At 50.8% G+C, this 23,257-nt stretch overlaps 1 protein-coding gene across 2 annotated transcripts in view; it reads left to right on the plus strand.

Annotated features, from left to right (window-relative positions):
* Ndae1 (Na[+]-driven anion exchanger 1) overlaps positions 1-23,257 on the plus strand; it is a 248,863-nt gene that overhangs the window by 30,568 nt on the left and 195,038 nt on the right. The window contains exon 1 of one of the 2 annotated variants that reach the window (XM_065453180.1): positions 12,037-12,637. The exons of the other annotated variant lie outside the window; for it this stretch is intronic. Within the exon in view, the coding sequence (XP_065309252.1) occupies positions 12,618-12,637 (20 nt within the window). The 5' untranslated portion in view covers positions 12,037-12,617. Of the gene's footprint in view, positions 1-12,036; positions 12,638-23,257 lie in introns of those variants that run through there. 2 annotated transcript variants of the gene reach the window in all.

The raw sequence follows: 23,257 nt of genomic DNA on the forward strand, positions 1-23,257 counted from the left end.
GCTAGCGCTTTGCAGAACCCCAAACGGTGCCGTCCCTCTCCTTTCTTACTTACTTTTCGTTGCCGAGACGCCTTCCCCCGCCCGTGTAAAATAGAAAACTGTGCGCGAGAAAAGCTTGGGTGATGAGGCGAAACACGACGTGAGCTCGGCCGCAGTGCGTCGCAATCAACGAACTCTGCGCGCAAAATTTGCGAGCTCCACGAGAGAGCGCGCGAGTCGGCACGTTATAACGATGCATCAAATAGTATAGCAGCTGCGGGCCCTAGGTGACCGCCGCTGCAGAATCGTGCATTGTTTTCGTGCCGCGGTGGTCCCAAGGTATATGCCACCCAGAAAGCACCGGGCGGCTCGTTGCCGTGTGATGCAGATATGCAAATGCGCGTGCGGACGTTGCGGTGATTTACCGCAGTGCAGCTATACTCGTGGAATTCGTCAAGAGCTCACACAGCGGCGGCATGCAGATCGTGTACCAGTTGGAGGAGTCTCTCGTTTTCCCCGTTGCACACACCATTCAGAGGGACTGGTTTGTGATAAGCGCAATTGGCCGGCATACGTCTCCGAGGTCGCGCTGTCCGCGCCGCCGATCTGAACGCCATTACGAGGTCACTGGCCGTGTGAGCGCATACACGTCGGGCGTTCGCGTATTGCTCTGTTGTGTTTCGTATGTCACTTCCGTGTGCACCATTTGTACTAATTTTTTTCATTTGCCCGAACCTGATACATGCTGTGGTTCACTGTGACGAATCCGTATGCGATGTCTTCCTTTAAGTGGGGTCTATGACTTGTCGCCCGATGACTAAAGAAATGTCCGACACGCTGCAGCGAAAGTGTGCAGGCGGGAAAGGATCCACCGCATCCAACCTGTAGTTTACGGTGTTAGTGTGAATGTTAATCTGCCTGCTGCGTAGCGCTGACTGCACTTCGAGCTCGTGGCCTGTTCGTTTTATTTTATTTTTTTTATTTTTTTCACTATACCAGTCCTGGCACGGGGAAAGAAAAAGTCGTGAAAGAACTTCGAAGGTTAAAGTATACTCTTCGCTAAAATATTTCCGATTTGTTTTGCACCGATAACAAATGCATAACGGTAACATGATGACAATAACGTACCTCTAACCTGCAATCCTAATTTGTTATTTATTTTAGCGTTTTTTAATTTTTTCTTTCAGCTTCGACTTTCCATGGTTTCGCCGATAGACTCTCCACAAACACTCTTCCTTTTACCGACACACACACAAGTGAATACACACTTGTTTTGCCAACACGCATAACAAGGAATTCACGTGTAGATGGCACAACGCCTGCAGTTCCCTCTGTACTCCTTTCGAAGTCCCCTGTTTCGCTAGAACCTACTTATTTGCGGTAATGCACCGACTAGTCCAGTAAGGCGTTGTTCTTATCTCTCTTGCCTCTTCGGCCGGTAACGTTCGCGTTGCAGGAACTGCGCGGAAGGTGGCAAGAGGAGGGGGCAACAACGCTCTCGGTGCAAGCGAAGGTGCCCGAGATACCCGAAACGGGCAACTCCCTCTGCGAGTCTCATTTCGCTGCGGCTTGGAGGACGCGTTTGATAATTGGCTCATTTTCGATGCGCGACCTCGATAGCTCGGGCCCTCGGCAACCGCGGCGCGGAGGTGAAGGACACACCCTCCCTCACTCCGTCCTCTTGCGAGACGCGTCACCGCGATGCGAAACCGATTGGACTGTCAGCGCCTGCAGCGAGTCGGTCTGCTCGTCGACTGCTTGCGTCGCGGAAAACATTTAGCGCACTTGTGCGGCTAACTTCTTTTGGGGCCGGTCCCCGCGGATGGGTGCTGTATATCCTTGCCGGCGGGGATGACAGTACCCCCGTGTTTACGGCTCGCCTGTATGATGGGGCACACAGGTTTCTGCTTTGAGCCTGAATTTTTTTGTCTCTACCGCTGAACAAAAATTAATTGAGGGGGTTGTAGGCTTAAGTACGTTCTTGACCTATTCTTGAATATAAACGGAGAAAAGCTTCTGGAAAGTTCTTAATTTGCTAAATATTGATTTGACCTAGGTGATCGTATTTTTTCTTTCTTCCTTTTTTTTTAATCACCGCATCACCTCGTGCGGAGTAAGCACGCGCCTCCGGACGGCGGCAGAGATACGTCAAGTAACGACATGTGTCCCATTTGAAAAGGTGAGGCACGTCGTGCCTCTGGAGAATGAAACAGATGATTGAGACGACGCGTATCTTTAGCGTTCTGATTGGGAGAACATACGAGCTCTTATTTTGTGGGCCCCTATATACGGTCCATATATATATATATATATATATAAATATATATATATATATATATATATATATATATATATATATATATATATATATATATATATATATATATATATATATATATATATATGGCAGGTGAAATGCGTTCTATACTGCTAGACATGCTCACTCACGGACCCCAACATCGTTCTTGCGACACGTCGCAAGACAGCCAGGTCGGCGTGATTACGCAGCTCCCTACTTTGTGCGGGACCTGGGTCATTTGTTGCGATTAGACTCGAGATTGACTGCATTGTTAGAAGTTCCCGAAGTGCAATTCGAAGTTCAACGAAGTGCGTCGGCAGATACAGCGGGGCAGTACATCATATAACGAGTACGGATGGCACCCATACAGTGTTAGCATAGTCGAAAGCGGCTCCTGGAAAGACCAGCGGACACATCAGGAACTATATATGGTAAAAGCTCACTCAGACTAGACCGAGCCGACACCGATTTCGGTCTGCCGACTGCCCGCGACAGCGTTTTTTCCTTCTTGTCGGCGCCTCTGTCACGCTGTACCGACGCCGACAATCAGCCGACGGTCGGCGGAGAGTTCGGCGTCGGTATACAGTGTGACAGAGGCGCCGACACGAAGGAAGAAACGCTGTCGCCGACATTCGGCAGACCGAAATCGGTGTCGGGTCGGCCAAGTGTGAGTGAGCCTTAAGACGTCCTTGCGTCGTGCTTCAGAGCGAGGCAACAATTGTGCTTCCGCCAAGCACGGGCGTGCATGAATTCGCTTTATCGAGGATCAACGACCGGATTCGTGCATGCGTGCCAAACGAGCCGTCGATGCTTCTCAATCGCACCCTCGATTTTTCCCGCTCCGTTTTTTCCCGTGACGCGGGTTCATCCTGGGAAAAACTTTCTTTCGCTCATCGAGGAATAGCACTTTGTTTGCGTGCCGGTCATGCATTAATGGAGCAGCTCGAGCTGTGTGTGTGTTTCCCATCGACTTGTACTAGCATTGGCAAAAAAAAACGACAAAAAGCTAGAGAAGTTCTGAACATATATACTACACGCGGCAACCGAGTGCTTGCAACCACACTCTTAAACAAATGTACACGCTATGGGTCGTATCTCACCACACAACGATAATCGTCATCTGTCTTGCTTGCGTTTCCTTTTCTTGAAAACGCTGCACTCGCTACTTTCCTCTCGAGAATGATCTGTCATGCTGATAACGCGCATGCCGTTCGTAACTTGGAAGTACCGGGCTCGCAGCGTTAAAGAAAGGAAATGCGGGCAAGACGACGATTATTGTTGAGTCATGGTTGAGTGGTAAGATACGACGCAGAGGTTGTAATTTTGCTTAAGAGTGCATTGCCGCTGTGGAACGATCGCCGCACGCACGGTTGTATTGGTTTCCTCATCCTTCCGCTGGTGCGAGCCGGTTTTATAGCACTGTATCGTGCAATGAAACGAACGAACGAACGAACGTCGTGGACACGTAGAGAATACCGCAGGATCGATGATACTGTTCCGTTCATCTTCACAGACCTCAGTCAGCCGTTGTTTATGTAGCAACGTTGTTCTGACATCTTAGTTCGGCGCACATGTATATACAATCAGGAAGGAATTGCCCACGAATCGGCTGGCTAATACGAAATAGCCGTGGTCACGTATAGTGTGCATGGAAACGTGAGGAAGGCGGCAAAACTGAAGGAAGTGGTCATCCGGGAAGGATAAAAAAGAAGAAGAAAGGCGCAAGGCATACAGCCTGCGCATACAGCCTGCTGCTCGACGGCGTTGTCGTCCTCGTAACGTGTTGTTGGCTGGGAATTTTCCTGCCGCCCGGTCGCTCGTGCCCGCGGAGAAGACAGCCATCGTTGTTGCGTCGTCGTGGATTGATGGAGGGCGACGCGCCGTCTCTGCCGAAGCCTGTTGTCCGCGCCGTTCCTTCTCCCCCACGGCGCGCTTCCTGTGCTGCGCGCAAGCGCTTTTCTGGCGTTCACAGCGGACACGCGCGCACGTTGCCCTCCTCCCATGTACACGAACATGCACGCACGCACGCACTCGCTCGCCCGCACACAGCGCCCACCACAGCTCGCGACGGCCGCTGCTCCCGCACCCGGGGCCATGCCCGTGGCTTCCGGCCGCCGTGCGCTAAGTACCGCCAGTGGGCCGGCCTCGGTGATTAGCCCTTGCACGCGTCGACAACTTGTTGCGCCCGCTCGCGTGGCAGCCGCGTGCCCCTCCGCCGCCGCCGCAGGCGTGCGCGTGCTCCCGTGGCCGACAAGCCGACGAGCGCTCGCGGCGCCTGCGTCCCGTCCCGTCCCACTGTTGCTGAGGTCATGCCGTACTGAGGCGTATCCATTCATGCGTGCCGGGTCCGCCGTGATTACTGTGGCGTTGAGCATTGGATTCTTAAATGGAGACTATACGCTTCTCCCGTGCAGAGTTGTTTTCCAGGAAGTTGCTTTCCCACTCAGATAGCCTAGAGGGCCGCGCTAAGACTAGTAGTATTACGACAGCTGGCTGTCTTCGGGCTACCTTCCCGCGCAGAGGTGTAGTGGGGTTGTTTCTGCATTCCTGCGAGTTTGGGCCAGCGAACGGTATTGTGTCGCTGCGTGCTGACGCTTATGGGCGCTCTTGCACCTCGACACTGGTCCTTGTCAAGCACCCTAAATGTGGGTAGTGGGATGGAAAGTGCTTTGAGAGCTTTAGAACCATCGAGACCAGCTGAGCAGCAGTGAGTGTCTGGAGCCTTTCGCGCTTCGAGTGCGTATACGTAAACGCGAAAAACGTGCGTCGGACACAACGGAAGCCGGCTGTGTGTACACCGAACAAACGGGGTGGCCGCACCTTCGCCGACCGTGTATTCTTCCTCCGAGGTAGAGTAGCCGGGGAAAGTGGTGACAGGCACCTGAGTGCTGCCAATGGGCCCGTAGCACGTGCGCAAATACACACGGCCCCGTCCTCGCCCTCCTTTCTTTTCGTGGAAGGGGGCGAAGCGATGCCGATAAGAAGGTGCGGATTTTCTCGCTCGTAATGGCTCGAGTAATCTTGCGGGGCTGCACGGAGGAGCTCGCAGGGTGTTCGCCAGGCTGCTGCCTCAGAGCAGTGCGAGCACAAAGCATGCGAAAGACGCGCGTGACACCGCACGCGCAAGCTCGCACGCATGCAAACGCAAGAAGCGAGCAGTATAGCAGAGAGAGAGAAACGTTTACTTTTCACTTTTGTGAACGCAAATTTGTTGCGCTTCGAGTAAGTACACGAGGTGGAGGAAGGAGGTCTGCGAGTGACAGCGACGTAATTTGATCGCGCCGAGATGAAGCTCGCGATAGAAACCTTATAGTTTTCGCAGCACCGTGTCAACGGTGCCGCTAACAAGGGACTGGCCTTCAGGTGTGCTGCCTTCTCTCTAAGACCGCCGTCGGTAGCCGTTCTTCGGAGAGCCCGTGCGGTCATGGTTGCCCGATAATTAAGTGAACGTAATTGGCTTGCGATTAAATACACTTAGCGGCCTGGCATTCGGGCGAGTTAACGTGTCAGCGTCAGCTTTGCTTGCTAATACTGGTAAAACAGAAACATGAGCGTTTATTATCTGACACGTATTTCTTAGCTCAAGGACATAAAATGAGGGGTTGCGAAGAATTAAGGAGGGGAAAAAAAGCGAACACTAACAAACAGGAGTATCACGAAAAAACAAGAAAACAAATAAATGAGAGTGTGTCAGGGTCGCTTGCAGCATCCCCGAGGCATCCGTGAGGTAGCGGACTTTGAGGCTCGAGAAGAGCATGCTGTAGTGAAAGCATGGCATGAAAATAACGATAAGGACAAAAAAAAAGTTGCTGATGAGGTTCATAGAGTAATGACAGTCCCTGTCGCGCTTGTTCTGTATAGCCGGAGGCAGAAAGTTGCCTCCCGTGTCCACTGCAGCCGCAGGTCGAAAATGCCTCGCCTGGTCGTTCGCTTTAATTGGTCGCTTGTTCCTAATTAGTCCACTATCCTCGCTTACCTTTATATCGCAGCGGTCTTGTGCATTAATGGGGTGGAACACGTTTTGCCTAATTACATCACCCCAGCTGCGATTTTGTAGCGATGCCTCCCTCTCGATTCTGTGCCATTATTATCATCCTCCGTTCACGGCCAGCTGATCCCGTTGATAACGCGGGCGGAGCGCCGATCCGACCACTGACGAAGCGCGAAAAGCGCGCAAAACAAAAGCACAGGAAAAAATGGCATCATCGTCGATCGCTACAATACACTCTTAAACAAGCGTACACCCTCTCGGGTGTATTTTTGCCACACGACAATAATCGTCATCTGTCTTGCTTGCGCGTTTCCTTTCTTGAAAATGCCGCGCCCGCTACATTCCTGTCGGGAATGCTATGTCATGCTGATAACGCGCATGCCGTTCATTACTGGAAAGTACCTCACTCGCCGCGTGAAAGAAAAAAAAATATCAGGTTTTACGTGCCAAAACCACTTCCTGATTATGAGGCACGCCGTAGTGGAGAACTCGGGAAATTTCGAACACCTGGAGTTCTTTAACGTGCACCTAAATCTAAGTACACGGGTGTTTTCGCATTTAGCCCTCGTCGAAATGCGGCCGCCATGGCCGGGATACGATCCCGCGACCTTGTGCTCAGCAGCCCAACACCATATATCCACTGAGCAACCACGGCGAGTGCGTTAAAGAAAGGAAATGCGGACAAGACAGATTACTGTTATCGTCGTGTGGCAAAAGGGTGTAATTTTGCTTAAGTGTGTAGCTAGCCCGAACAGTGCCGCGGTATATACCGGCAGTCTCGGCCGCTGTGAATCGGGTGATCCGTCATTCGAAGTTATTCGGTCATACCGCGTTTCCTAAACTTCGCTTAAAACTGTGGACATTCTCGGGTGCCTTGCTGGAAGGAAGGCGGGTTAATTGACGTGCCACCATTGAAATGATTATGAAACACGTCTTCATCCATCTCTTTTCCAAAGGCTGTTTGAAATGGCTATAATCTGACTTAAATTTAAAAAGGTGCTGATTGAAAAGGTCGTTTATGTCGCGTTGCCCGCAGGTCTTTTCTTTGTTAAAATGAATGATGGGGGGGGGGGGGGGGGCAAGTTGGCGATCTGTCATAGCTAGTGCACAAATGGTCTGAAAAAAAAAAAAAGCGTAGACAGCGACGAAGCGCTTCGTTCGCCCTTCCGCCTTTCAGCTCTTGGAAATATAGAAAGCCTCCGTAAGTCCGCGCGCGTATATACCCTCACGCGTATTTGTGCGCCAGCCGACAAGGTATTTTGTTGTTGTCACGAAAAGGTGGCGCTCAGTCTTGTTGCCCATGGGTGACGCGACGGTCAGCAGATCCACTTCCTCTCACCGAACCCCCCCCCGCGCGCTGTCCGCCTATGTCACTGCGTCGTCTGGGATTTCAAACCGGGGGCTTCAGGGGGCCTGTATAGGGACTTGTGCAACTGGTATACATGATTGAGGAGTTGCGCCGTCACCGGTGTCTACCAGCGTCCCGGCTTATCTTCCTCGCAACGTGGACGCGGCTTCGCACACAGCCAAGCCGCGCACCGCGCACGCACCTGAGGCAGCAGCTTTACGCGCACACCTATAGGCGGCGGGATCAGAACTTTTCACGGAGGGAAATTAAGCGTGAAGCAAACTGTTACTCTCACAAGAGGAACTTCCAGCATTCCAACACTCTCGTTGTTATAGCAGAGTATCTCCAGAGCATAGCAGAGTATGGCAGAGAAAAACTGTATATCCGGCCTCCGTTCGCGATGCGCACTTTCTCGACGACGTCGCGTACTCATTCGCGCGCGTATTTGTTTTGTTCCGTTAAGGCCGAGCTGTGCGTCAGGCCACGTGCGTAGCCACGCATGGCTGCGCGAGCGCTGCTCGAAATAGACCGGCTCGCAGAGTTGCGCAAGTGCACGTCCCGCGGAGCGCATCTCTGTAGCTTCGCCAGGTCCACGGATGCTGTTGTGCCGGCTACAGCGCTGGCCGTGTGGTACGGGTGCGAAACGCGCCTGCATTCACCTTTCTTGTGAACCCTGACCGAGGAGCTGAAGGCGCAAAAAGAAAATGAAAATGAATATATTCGAGGAACCGGCGTTGTGACGTAAGTACTTGTCTGAAGAGGCGGTCCGCATCAGCTGTGAGCTCCGCAGCAGGTGCCTCTTAGAGCGCCCAGGTGATCCGATCGGTGGTTCTGCCCTGACGAAACCCGCATCCGTGTATTGCGTGGAAACAGTATAGCGAAGTGAACCTTGAAGTTCTCTCCTTCGAGGCACAAATGTGTGAATTACTTGCTCCGCGCCCAAATCATTGCTTCTCTGAGAGCACGAGAAAACCTATTTACACTATTTTCTTATTTGAACTTTTTTCTTCTTCACTGATTCCCCTCCCACCTCCTGCCTCCCGTTTGATCTCTAGCCTTTTCTTTACACACTATCCTTCTTTTTTTTCTAAGGTGCCCCTTCTGGTGGCAGTTGCCAGTTAGTCCTTTTTCTTTCTCATATTTGTGACCATTCTTTAGTATTAGAGGCAAAAAAAGCTTCGCTTATTATATATATATATATATATATATAATTCGTTCTACGAGGCAAAACTTCAGCAGTGGAATGCCAGTCCACCTGATAGCCTACATGTGGACGAATCTTTCCAAACTGTCTCGGGCCTTAGTAAATATAACAGGTTGGAGGGCTTGCTACTGTTAAGAACGACCCGCTGAGATGCAAGTTTTGCCAGCCAGTTGCGATAGCAGCGGCAACCTTGTCTCGGAACGCCACCGTTACGCTCTAGCCTCGTCGCGGGACCGTCGCGGGACCGTCTACTGAGACCCCTTCACACGCACCGACGAAGACGCCAGACAATGGGCAGCGGCGTAGGCCACTGTGCGAGGTCCGCTCTGGAGTTTAGAGGCGCCGGCTTGCGTCGGGCGTGACCACCTGGCTACGGGGACGCAGGACAATGGACAACACGACGGCCGCGTTGCGAAGGTCAGCTCCGAGTGCAGTGAAAGTGCGTACGTGTGTGTGTAAACCGTCCCGCGGAGAGGCGGCTTGTTTACGATGGCGTCGAACGTTTTGCCTCACCTAGGGATCTAGGGAACACGAAGTGTTTAAAAACGCTGTTGTGCGGCTGCTCAGGACACTCCCTCAAGCAGTCATGTTAGACTGATGTACTTTCTCAAGCAGTCATGCTAGACTCATGTAGATACTGTAAATAAACCCATATTCCTCGTTCTCGATCAGAAGGAGTCCTTCCCTTCATCAACGTCCTCAGCGTGGATAAGTTGGACGACGGCATGGGCCAGCTACCTTCTAATTCATGCAGGACTCCAATCTTGACAACGAGTTACGAGCGATGGGATTGAGCCCCCAATCCTAACACTACTGACAGGATTCAGTTGTGCAATTACAATATGTGCCCTAAAGTAGTGATTAAGTGATCATAAAGCGGTTAATACTTCTGCTGATAACTCTACCTCGTAATTTATTGTTCAGCCTATGTTGGCCTATACAGGTCAGCGAGCTGTAGAGGCAAGAAATCGATTTACGTCGCCGCTGGCTTTTCAGAAAAATACGTTCGAATAAGCCACAGAAAAAAAAGAGGATTGTCGAAAACATGCGTATCAAGCCATCGCGACGGTGTGTTTAGACGGGGACGATCTGCAAAAGCGATCGTGCGCTTTGATTTAGGTGTCCGTTAAAGAACTCTGGGTGGACACAATTAATCCTCGGAGCCCTGCAGTGTCCCCTTATAGGCAGCCCACCCTGTAGCGTTTGGACGTGAAGGTCCATCAATTCGGCTGTTTTGTACGCACCAGCTTAGCTCACACTCTATAGACAGAAATATAGAAGATGAAGTGCTTTCCCGGCCTTCTCGCGCATACAGTTCTCGGCTGCCGCTGCAAATCGCAGTTATTCCCCAGTTTCGTCAAGGGAGGCGACTCATTCGTCGGAGCTATACATACAGCTATACACTGACGCGAATGCCGCGTTAATGCTCCATCGTAGCGTGCCGAGCCTCGTCCTGCAAGCGTGAAGCGCCGTTTTCGTCGGTTTTCCGCCTCTCGTTAAAGCCGTTCTGCAGATCGCTTCGTTCCTTGGGCGAGTGCCGATGCAAGCTATGTGTGACACTCATCGCGTAAAACTGCGGAATTCCCGCGGCGAGTCCGAGCTTCGCTGTACTACGCGAGCGTGCTTTAATTTGCTTCTTCGTCAATTACGCCCGCCAGATTTCTATGGGAACGTTTTCTTTTATGTTCCCTAGCACCGGGGTCGGTTGTCACCCGCTCGCCGTTGGCTTCGGGTTGTTGTTTTTTTTTAATCTGTTTTTGCTCGCAGGTTCCGAGAAGGCAGCCCTGTACTTGTTGCGTAAAGCATTGGTTACGTGACGGAGGTGCTAAATCCGGGTGTTCCGAAGGAGTTTGTGTAAGGATGCGTAGGGTTGCTTCGAAGGTCCCCTTCTTGTCGGTACGCACGGACAGCGCGGAGTGCACGAGCGCCGCTGTTACGCAACCTCATTGACGTCACTGGAGCCGCCAGTGCGCTGCAAGTTGAGCGTGGCCCAATAAAGCGCATCCGTCGCAATAGTTGTGGCTTCGTTGCCGTCCTCGCTCTACTTTTCTATGCGTATCATATCATGAAGATAGAGTGATAACATTAGCGTCGCGTTATCCATAGAAAGTATACAGAGCAGACTGAATAAAGCGATGAATGCCGCCTAACACGTTATGGAGAACTCGAAGATGTGCACCTCGAGGGAGACGGTATAGGAAGGCTCTCGTCCTTGCGCTGCCGGTTCGGCGAAGGCATTCGCTCAGCGAGTGTTCGTGTATGTGGCATCTCGGGCGCAGATGTCTGAACGTGTGGGCCGAATAATTACACGCGCTTGGGCGAGCTGAATATGCTCATACTAGTAGATCACGCGTGCAAAGATTTGTGAATGGAGTCCTTATTTACCCCTTCTCTTCGTTTGCGCGTGCATGTGTGCGTCCATCCATACTGCATTGCTTTAGCGCTGCTCCTCATCAACCCCGACACTCCCTTCTCTTTCTTACACGATCGTCTCTTTCTTTATGGCTCACAAACTGTAGCCCTGTGCCAGACGCAGTGTTCGCATTGTTAACGCTCTCCCTTCTCCTCCCCCGATTCCGTCCTGTACTTCGCCAGCGCACCCCTTTCACCGCCCGTCTGCCGTCGCACACCAGGCGCGGCCCCGGGCCCCGTCTCGCAGGAGCGCGATAGATCGCGAGAGGCGCAGAAGCTGCTGGCACAGCCGACGCACCGCCACCCACGGCCGCCACGACAGCAGTCGACGCCACGCACTGCGCCTCGGCCGGCGCGTTTCACTGGCAGCCGTTGTCACCATGGCCGGCCGGCCGGTTGTTGCTCAACGGGGTACTACGAGCCGCACCGCCAAGGGCCTTTCCTTTCACTGGCGTTTCTGCGGGGGACACACCACTCTTGGCGCCCCCTCGTTCACTCCCCCCTGGTGGTGGTGGTGGTGGTGGTGGTGGTGGTGGTGGCGAGAGTCGTCGTCGAGAGGATGGAGAGGCTCCTCCTCCTCCCTTCCCACCGTCCTCGCGCCCGCGTGGCGCTGTGCGACCGTGCGCCCGCACGGCACAAGCGCACGTCCTCCTCCTCCCCGTTCGATTTCCCCGCGGGTGCAAGCGGGCGCGCGAGCGCGCGCTCGAGAGAGAGAGACATGGAGAGAGAGGGAGAGCCTTAATTCCTTCGCTTGAAGGCACTACGCCAGCGTCGCGCTTAGCGTAACGCGGACGCCCGCCGCCCCTCAGACGACACCGTCGCGCGCTCAACGCAGACCCTTCCGAGAGTCGCGCCGGTCGCGGCTACCTTTTATTTTTTGCTCGCACCCTCGGGAGAGCAGGGAGAGACACGAACCGCATCAGCGGAGCGCTCTGAATCGCCGTCGCCGCCGAGCTTGGTCGTTTCCCGAGCCGCCTACAACGCCACGCCAGCTGGTTTTGCAACTGCTGCAGTGATTTTTCTGTGTGTCTGTTTGTGTGGGTGGCGCAGTGCCTGCGGCCGCGTATACGTGCGCGTAACCTGTCGCCGCGTAAACTTCCATCGCGCGGTGGATGTGTGCCGGGCTCGTTTCAATAAACGGCCCGGTGTTGTTCAAGCGTGTGGTTTCGCGGCGCTCTTTCCGGTACAGTGTTCCTTACCAGTGCGTATTAATTGTGTGCTTGTGTGCTCGGGATTGAACTGAACGACCCGAAGTTTACCTTGCCAGTGCCGAGCCTTCGTTCAGCCAGCCGCGAAAGATCGGTAACCGTGGAATACGTCCAGCCACAAGCCGCCGAAGTCGTCGTCGCCCCAGCAGCGCCGAGAACCGGCGGGAACTGCAGCCATGTCTATACGCTTACCGAGGTTAGAACGCATTTTTTTAAAATTAGCGCCATTTATTTGTTTCGCTTACTTATAGCTTGCATCGTCTGTATATGGGGCTGAGCTAGGAACGAACTGACTTTCGTCGCACGACAGTATACTTACTCGAAAATATATTCTTGATGTTCACAAGAAGTGACATAGAGCGCCGACTTTTTCCGTAGTTTGGAGTGCTCCGTGCTATCCTATAACCGCGACACTTTCAGCTTGCTTTTTGTCTTCTCTATGCATTTTGAGCCTTCAGCTATGAGGTATCCAACTCTGCTAAGACATTACAACACAGATAACGGAGACCTGCCTGATTAAGTGAATCCAAAATTTCTTGACGCCACTGCCGTAATTTTTTGCCTGACAAGAGCTCTCCGGGCTTGACTGTCGACGCTGTTCGGGCCGGTAAACATGTTTACCCGCTTGTTTTGCTAGTCGTCGTGCCTGCTGAGCGGATGCTAAGTGTTCTGCTGTCGTCGCTGGATGGCCCCCTCACGACGAGTCGATTTATTGCCCAATCTTTATTTATGGGATACCGCGGCACTCTCAGGCAGTTGGAGCAGTAAACGCCTCCGCAACCCTTCCAGCCCTCGCTTTTGTCCCTTGTGCGTTTATAGCCAGTGGCAATGATAAAGAATAAGAAATTTAGCCAGTCACTTCGTGCATGACCGTTTCCTGTCAGACATGGAGATCTTCAGTTCACCCACCACCGCTACCATTATTATTATTATTATTATTATTATTATTATTATTATTATTATTATTATTATTATTATTATTATTATTATACGTACTTGCTGCGCTTTAATTCTAGGAGACTAAGCACCGAGGGCTAGACCAATGGATAGAGAATGTCACGACATCTTAACTTCAAGCAAAACGACAACATATAAATTGAATCTATGACAACGATCAAGAGACTTCACGGCAAATAAATAACACGACACCAAGCACGTATCGTCTCTGACAAAGCAGACGTGTCATAATGCGATTTCATGAGCACAAGTACTGCATTTGTAACATTACAGGCCGGTTGTGTGTTTCTTTGTGGACCAGGAAAGGCGGAAGGACGTCGATGGAGAAAGGAAAATCTTGAAATAAATCCGGTTTGTACGCGCTGAAGGGCACTTGTCGTCGATGCGGATTTCGCTCCCTGTAGAGCGCGAATAGAAAGCTTGCCAGTGTGAGCGCGCTTGCAGTGCCGTCGGTAGGCATGTTCCAGTTTGAACGAAATCGTCGAAGCTATGCGTACCCTTTGTGAGATGGTGGCAACGACGATCGCAGATAAACAAAACATAACGCGATCTGATGAGCTTGGGATGTTAGACTGCTTATAGTCTGATAATATTAAACGTGCTTGTGTATACATCTGCGAAAATGAACTAAATGCAACCAACTACAGTGGGGCGGGGGGGGGGGGGAGGCGCACATCGTATTACTGACGCGGACGCGGTGAGCTCCGTAGAGGAAACGAAACTTAACCTATCAAAATGACACATCAGCAGGCGGTCCGAAAAAAAAAGAAAGAAGAAAATGGCATCGCGTGTCACTAAGACCGTTTTTCTACTGTTTTGGTTATCGTGCAAATAAAAGACAAACGTTGTGTAAGCGGAATAGTGTATAGGTGCAGGAGAAAATAAAGGCCGCACTTTGCTTTCTTAAATTTCGCGCCGAAAGCGTAGCAGTACCAGCTTTTTATTATTATTATTAATAATATTTTTTCTTGCAGGAAGGCCAGACCTGAGGGGGCGTACCGCCTTTCGCCTTCCTTCCTCGGCGTGTAGCCTATAAACAGAAATAAACTCATTCTTCTTCAGCACGTCCTTTCGACGTCATAGACTTTAAAGCACGTTTTTGTATTTGAACTGTCCTGGCGCAAGAAAAGTTCTCGACTATACCTAGGTCGCGTCTCAGGTTTCTTTAGAATACAACGTAGTCGTTAGTCAACATAACTAGTTAATTATCAACAATTAACTAGGTATGAGTAGACACTGTCAAAAAATACGACGTCACGAACTTAAAGGCGGCGTCGCCAGCCGTCGTTCTTTTTCTCTTTTTCTTATATTTTGACCTTTTCTGGCTTACCGGAACTTCGTCTCTCGTGCCGTAAGAACGGCCGTTTTGCTACTGCAGGAGCGTGTACATGTAAGTTAGTTACGGCATGTTGGATTTGTCGTTTCAAAACGCTTTCAGAGCTCTCTGGTGGTCGTGCGCAAGGGCAATGAAGCTATATTGCATATTGAAAGGACATATCGGTTGTGTCGGTGCTATAGGGGCGTGTTCATTGCCGCGACAAGGCTTAGTGTACTTTGTTAAACGGCTTCTGAAGCTTCGAAGGGGTGCTCGGAACGACCACTCGAATGACTGCCAGTAATATTCCTCTTCAGTGTCCCTTCGAGGGTATGTACACGGCACGCGCATTTGCGGCGCTTGCGAGCGTACTCGATCTTCCCCGGAGTTGTCGTCGCGGAGCAGCTTCGAAGCATTTTTGACAAAGATCCTACGGTGTTTGAGCCTTGAAAAGTGCCCGCGCCAGCTATGGCGTTGCGTAGCTTACGCAAGCACGAGGTCGTGGGTCGGGTTTATATTGAGTAGAAATGCAAAAACGCTCGTGCATATACTTAGATTTAGGAGCTTCCTAAGGAACATCAAGTGGGTAATAAAAAAAAAAAATCAAAGCCCCTTTCTTAAAGAAAGCTGGCTGAACGCGAAGCTTTCCCCCAATGCAAACTGAATCAAAATCCGAAGCCAACGACCACGCAACGAACCTAAGAAATGCTGAGCGACCCGATGCTATGCATATGTGATTTGATTGCTTGTTTAGGATTGTGTTTTCCAGATCCTAAGACGAGCCCGTGTTCACGCGCACTTGCTGTCTCTGATAAGCAGGAAAGCTTAGCTAATCGTGGCAGGGGTGGTGTCATGCTTAGCAGACGTAAATTGCGCTTCCAGTGAACTTTGTGCGCGTGCGCTACTCTTACTGAGCTTGTCGCTTCGCGCCGTTATCAGACACTGCCCGGCCGGCCAGTCGTCACTGGTGCGGTACTGCGAATGTAAACTGTAGTGTTCTACGTAGATGTGTAAGTTGGCTTTCCTGCAGCGCGTTTTCTGCGCTCACGGACGAATCAGTCAGACATAGAAAGCTTCGCTTTAAAGTTAACCTGGAACACTTCCCTATACGGCGTTCATAACCCACTTGCGCAAGCAGGAGGCCTTGTCGGCGCTGTGAATTTTCCGCCGAATTTTAGGGGGGAGTTTGATCGTTGCCTCTTTATTCTCACCGTTTAGCCTTTCGACCTCCGGGACTAGAAGAATTCGCCATGGTACAAGACACAACACGCTTCTTAACGAATAGTTGTCCTCCATCTCGCTAGTAGCTACTACTACTGGCATGCTTTGCGGTGCCGGTGGCGTAACTAAAATCGTCGTGCAATTGCTCTGTCGAGGTTTGAAAAGTGCTGGGTTCGCTTAGTCATCAGGCTTCGTTACAGTATACGTAGACTGGCACCCACTGAGCGCGAGCCATTTACGATAAGCCTCGAACTGATCGCTGCAGGGACTGCGAGAGGCAAGGACAAAGCAGTGGAATATTTTGCCGCAGTTTCCAAGGCTTAACGAAGCGGTGGCAGAGGTGAGAAGAAGCAAAAAAAGTAAGAAAGGAAGAGAAGAAAAAGGAGAAAGGATAAATGGTTTATTCCAGCCGTTTACTTAGCTCGAGATGCCGACGACTGCGCAGCTGCACCATATGTACCCAACTCCGCTCTTTGTCTCGTTTTTATTTTTCCGTATATCGGCCTGCTTAAGAGTAACCCTGCTTTCCTAATTAGAAGCTCGGCTCACTGTGTAGAAGTGCTGTAGCGCGCCACGAATGCTGCATCAGGGCACCGCCGCTGTAACTGCGTGGTCGCGCGACGCGAGGCTAATGCGCGAGACGGGTCCGCTCGTTCCCTTGGCGACGTGCGAGTAATTAAGGATGAAGTGCCCGCGCGGCCGCCATGCACACGCTCCGGTCTGCTCCCTGGAGGTGTGGCTCTCTCTTTCTTTTCTATTTCTTTTCTCTTTTTTTTTTACGTGCGGTGTGTTTCCACCTGTCGCGACTTCGCGCTCTGTCGCCTTTCGAACCCCCGAAGGTACTGGATTCGACAACATGCTGTGCGTTTTAGGCAGGTGAATCTATAAGTGGAAGAACCAGGTGGAAAGTTTCGAGCTAATGCGCTTCCGGCTACTTCGTTTCAGATGTGTGGGAGTAGAATAAACTGAGGAGAGGGAAACCCAGGTGGCTCTGTACAACAACAGTTTCACGTGTGCTACAATTGGTTAGAGGCAACACGACAGCCATGTGCGTTGCCTCTTCTTTACGCTGTGTGTAACTTTAGTCTGTACGCAAGAATGCATGAGGCTGTGTACAAACACTGAAGCTCTCATTTTCGTCGTCGAGTAATATAGTAATGAACATTGGATAAAAAAAAAGTAAACGAGAAAGAAAGGACCGAGTACAGATAATGCAGTGTGTGCATGATAGCTTCATTCTGCACCGGTAGGCATCAATACCGTTTTTTGAAATTCTGAAACAACTCAGCAGCAGACATCATAATCACTTGTATTTTGCTGATACTTGTGCAGTTGCCGTCGTTTTCCATCTCGCTTTATTCTCACCGATAGCCAGCTACTTTTTTTTTTTCACCGTAGCTGATCGCCGAGATTTAGATTGCGAGAGAAAAAGAGAGATTGGGGGGGGGGGGGGGGGAGGGCGAGAAAGCAATAGCTGGTTACAGGTGGGAGGGGTAACCAAAGTGTTGAATTATCGATAAATGTGCCGATTTGAGTGTCTCAGGACAACACCTGCTCTGTTAGGGACGCCCGAGAGAGAGAGAAAGAGAGAGAGAGCACCTTGATTATTCTTTTTCTATCGGGATTCATTTAACGTGCGCATAGAAATGAACTGCACTAGAGTTCTTGCTTCCCGCCCTCGTCAAACGAAGCTGGGAGTCCAACCGGCGACCTCGGGCTCAGCAGAACGCAGAACGCGCATGCTTCTTCTTAAGCAAGTGCGACTGGTTTTAGCGGGAAAAGCGTTCGGTTGGTTATGCCCTACGGTGTGGGAGAAAGATAAGAGAGTGGGGGCAGGGATGATGTGACAACACATCACCCCTGCCCTCGCACAGGTCAGTCGGTCGCACAGGCCAGTCGGTCTCAAAAAGAAGCGCCTTCAATGCCCAGTGATTGCTTATTAGTTACTTGCCAGTCTTCCAGATTGAACTTTTCTTTGCCTTACTACATTTGACGAGTTAAGGTTGCGAACTTGTCGATGTGCCTGTATGTTTTATTCGTGCAAGGATCTGGTGGAAAGAGTACCGAGGAGATCGACATTTAGTATGAGCGACGCTTGCAGTCGCCATCGCCATGGACTGCAGAGTTTAAATAAACGTGCTGCAAAACTAAAAGCACAGACCAGCGCGTGTACGGTGCCACATCAACGCCAGAGAGAAAGAGACACCCGAGTTGGCCGCTGTCAGAGTTAGGCTGGCTGTTCGGTTGCGATGCTCAGTACATTAGACTGGACCGGTCGATACGTTTTATGTGGGTCACCGGCAAGGACCGCGCTCTTGTACAAGGTCCAACTTATCGTTATGTAGGAAGGGCGTTCATTGTCTCCGCCCTCGTTTGATCGCACCCGAATTCTCCGCTTACAGCTGTATTCAAAATGATTTCGGCTCGCCACGAATTGCGTGGCTTGAACGACTTTATTGCCCACCGTTTGTTGCGTAAGTCGATAACTTCTTGAAGTGCGATTTGAACAAAGCGATGGCTGAGACAGGCGCATGGCGTGACAGCTACACATAAGCGGCGCCCCTGTATAGCTTCCAGCCCTGCCTAAGGCTCGGCTTCACAGCACAGCGCGAGCCTCGCACCTCCTGCGTGGGCGTTGGCGGATCACGTCCAGCGCGACCTTTACGACCGCGACTTTTTGCATGGATAACGCGTGCTGGAAGGCTTTCTCTCTGAAGAGTTTTGCGGGATGCAGCTTTACATCCAGAGGATCGAATTCACGAGAAAGCGGCCGCCTTACGACCATTACGCAATCGTTTCCCGATCTGCCTGTCTTAAGCATAAATGATCCATTGCAGTTCCTGCAGGCTGCCGTGAACAGTCGAGCCGTGTTATATATATATATAAAGTATTTTTCGCAACTTTAGCCGCCCCAGTTTTACGGTCGCTGCGGGGAAAGCGGCCTCCGGCGTGTCTGCAGGAATATATCCCGTCACGGACGCGTCTTGAGTGCCTCGCCGCGGAATCTGGGCGTGTGTGTCTGTGTAGTTCACAAGAACACGATCGGAAACTTGCGCGCCCATGGGGATCGTTTATTATTTCGCTTCGGACAGCAAGGCCACAACGTTTCGCGGTGGCTGAGTTGCTGCAAGGTTCCGCTTGTGTGTATGTGTGTGTGTGTGTATATATATATATATATATATATATATATATATATATATATATGCACGTGGTCGCGGGTCCGACCTCCAGACGCGTCAATGCTCGCGCGGACTATCAAGCACGAAGCGCCCGCGTGCGGATATATTTTCGTGTTATGGGTTCCTGAGGAGGCACGGTATTCGGTGCATGCCTGGGAACACCTAAGTCGAGCGTGACGAGTGTCGAAGGCGCCGATAACTCAGTCTTTCGAGTCCATCTCGCGCCCCGGCAGGTTAGTTAAAGCGGGAGATTGCGACGACAGCCGACGATCTAAATTTATCGCTGGTCTTCGTTATACGGCGTTTTTCATTAGCCACGGTGCAGTTCTCAGATGAGAAATCGATCACTGGAAGGAAGTTATATAAATAGCTCAGAGGTCGCCCGCAGAGACTGAACGTTGCGGAAAACCCGCCTATATGGCTCAGTGGCTTTGTTCGGCCTTCAGCTGCTGAGCACATGTGCTCAGCATCTCTGGCCGTGAACCAAACGCTCGACCTTGCAAGGTCGAGGGTTTGCTTCACGGCCATAGATGCGTCATTTCCATGGGGGAGAGTGCGAAACGTTCGCGTACCGAGACTTCGGTGCACGTTAAAGAAAGAACCCCATGCGACAAAAATTATTCTGGTATACATATACTATAAAATATCTGCAACCGCCGTCACTTTTACTTTTAATACGTTGAACTCCGTGAATCAAATCAGCTCGCGGAATGTAGTCTTGATTTTGCCGCGAGCGCGAATATATCATGTGCAAACGCATTAGTGCCAAGTGCGCTTTAAACTAGATCATGGCCGCCGAAGACGCGCGCTCCGTGCATGAATAGGGCGAACGGGACCACAATTTGAAAAGTTACATATAGTGTGCGTGTACGAATTTCTTTGTACTTATGACCTTCAGCTTACTTTCGTGCTTTCTCAACATCGCCCTTCCATCTACTGTAGTAGCAGTCCACAGAGCTTCGCCCGGCACACCACTCCCTAAGGTCTCTGGAAACCTGAGTGCCACCTCATCTGAGAGGCCTTGCTCAGCCACATTTCAAGCCACCGCGTAAGAAAGTGGAACTTATGGGCTCTAACGCTTTAGAAATAAAGGCCAAGTGTTTGCCGTGCAAGAGGTGCGGGGCTCTATTGGCTTCTGTACATGTGGCTGTACATGTGCCTGTACATGTGGCTGTACGGGAGCTCACAGTCCCGGACGATGTTAGCGAATCCTTCAATCTCGCCATTTTCCCACACGCTTGCGCTACGCACAACTGAAAGACATCGCTGCGAATGATTCCACGCTGTGTTGTCTTGCAGAACCACCACTCTTATGGCGCGCAGCTTCCAATGAAAACAACTCACGATAGACTGGCTGTTCTTGAGGCGTTACAGGAAAAGAAGCATGATGCATGGGTCTGCATGGGTCTGCATGACTTTTCACACTGACAACAGGTACAATCACTGTTTATTCAAAGTTCAGCCATACGAAGAAGGGTGCGTCTGTCTGTTTTCTTTCTTTCTTTAGTGTGCATCCAATATCCAAAACAGATACACATGAATTGTTTGGACCCATAGCCAGAAGGCTAGTGTCAGGTCCAATACAGACCATGGTACAAGGGTAAACAGACAAAAACTGCAACGGTTGGGAAGATTATAAATACTAGGAAATACTATATATGATAGGAACAAAATAGCAACGGTTCACAAATGTTTGTGGCCAAACAGGAATGTCTTAAATGAAAGTGCGAAATTTCTTTAAATTTTTATATCCTTAGGAATTCAATTTCAGATTTAGGCACCATTAAATTCGATCAGCCGTCGACCATAAGTGTTGTGACGTGGTGGGAGGTTAAAATTGTGGTGGCTTGCAGCTCTCGTGGTTCTGGTGGGTTATCTGAAGAGGTCTAAGGGAAGTGGGTCATCAGACAATATACAGTACTATGTACTGTTGCTGCAGTTTTTCAGTATGTATACAGAGTTTAAAGGTAGCAATCTCAGTGATTTGAATAAAGGCTCAGCTGAGCCTGTGCATTTCGCGAACGTGACAATCCTAATTCCTCGTTTTTGCATGCGCACAACTGGTTTCTGAAAAAGCGACGCCGCAGTAAGGCTTTGCAGAAACCTGCGTCGGTAACTTGTGTCACCGCAGTCTACGCTCGTACGCGTGGTCGGTAGCAGCATAGCCTAACAGATGCGGTGCCAACGCTGTTAGCACGAGCTGCCCGCGAGCTCTATTAGCGCATGGCGGCAAGGTTACTCTATGCGTGTTTTGCAGACACAGTGATACATAGCGATTACTACTTGGCGCGTTGACCAGAAGCCCTGTATATATACTCAGCTTGAGTTGCGTGATGTAAGTGGCAGGTGACTTGAGCAGGCAGGAATTCCTGTCTTTTGACGATTCTAACGCCGCTTTTCGTAATTTTTAAGGGAAGTCTATGAAAGGAAAATAGAGGTGGGGTACGTCACGGACTTCCCTAATAAGTATGCAGGCTCTACATCAAAGCTCAGAAAAAGAAACGCGGACCTCACACAGACACCGGTAGCACACGTTCGACACGCATGGCGTGGGAGGCGCGGAATTGCGGTCGAACTTGCAAACAGCGTCTCTCTCTCTCTCTATTTTTTTTTCTCACTTCAGTCTACATGTTCATTATAGCTAAACTGAAATTCATAACCTTAGATAGAGCTGAGACAGGTTGTGCTGTTCGCTTAACATAATTTCCTCGGGCGCTTGGCAGCAAGCCGTGTGTGTGCATGCATATACCTGGAGAACCAACTCACTAGCGGCGCTGTGGTCGCGTCAAACATGGCGGTGGAAGGTGTTGCCCTGCCCTCCTGTCTGCGTGTGTGTGTGTCTTGGGCCGATAAAGATCGACGTTCGCTCGGCGCTGGCGGGTGGAGAGCAATCCGCGGGGTGGCGGTGCCCAGAAATAAGAAAGCGACAAAGAATAACAACAGCAATAATGAAGAAAAAAGCAAGTCGTGGCCAGTGTCCGTGGCGGCGTCGGCGGTGGTCAACGCCGTGAGGGGCAGCCAGTGCATTCTCTCACAAGGACAGGGGCACGGGACAGCTGCAGGCTGCCTCCGTTTGGCAATTGGTGACCGGATGCCTTGAAAAGAAAAGTTTCGTTTTTCTTTTTTTTTTACTTCGTGCACCACTCTCGTTCCAAGGCTTCCCCAGCGTCGTCGGGCGACTGCGCGGCCGGCTATGTAGCTGGCCGCGTGGCGGCTGTGTTGAAACCGAAAGGGCAAGGTTAACATCTCCGTCGGCCCGACGGGGGGGGACCGAGCCAACTGAAATGCATTTCGACACGGTACGCAGCCGGGGGGGACCTGCGTATAGCACACCGCTTCGTCGTTTCGTCGAGCTTCTGTTTGTTTGCGTCCAATTTCGATTTCGTCGTTCCTCCGACGCATCGGGAACGTTATAGGGCGGCCTCGGGAACGAATGAAAATGAGCGTAAATATCAGTGCCGTCTGTGGCGAGTGATTTATTTGGATGAAATTGCAAATGTTGGCTGCAACTGTTTTGTCGCCGGCTTCTACACAAACAGTAAATTGTTCAATTATAGAATGATGATAACATCAAGGAAGATAACATGTAGGATTATCAAAGATGGTGACGTGAAACAATTTTCCTGCTATAACGCACATATCGAAAGCGTCCTTTAACACTTAATATCGAAAAATCTTTGATTCATCTAATTTATATATTGCGTCTATATTGACACGTGTAGTTACCTTTATCGGGCGACCACGTTTCGACGTTTCACAACCGTAATCGCACAGCGAGGGACGCGCCTGCATGTATCCGACGTTTCTGGAAAGTTATCGATGCTTCTACCCGGCTGTCTGTTGTCGCCGAACCTTGTGTTATCTGATTTCATCGCGTAACGCGAATGGTGTAGAACTTTGTGGAAGGCGCGCGGGTCCGAACGATTAGTCTGGAACATTCGACGACTGCTCTATAAAAGCCGACGCGCTTGACTCGCTGATCAGATTTTCGACGATCGCCGAGCGTGTTCGCCGCTATCGTTGTGCTATAAGTGTAGCCTGTTTTGTGGGCGCAGGTTCGCCCAATAAAAGTTAGTTTGGTCATTCACAGTATTGCTACTGTGTTATTCAACGTCACCACCACGTGACAATATGTAATCTACAT

Source organism: Dermacentor albipictus, chromosome 1 (assembly GCF_038994185.2).
Source record: "Dermacentor albipictus isolate Rhodes 1998 colony chromosome 1, USDA_Dalb.pri_finalv2, whole genome shotgun sequence".
NCBI lineage: Eukaryota > Metazoa > Arthropoda > Arachnida > Ixodida > Ixodidae > Dermacentor > Dermacentor albipictus.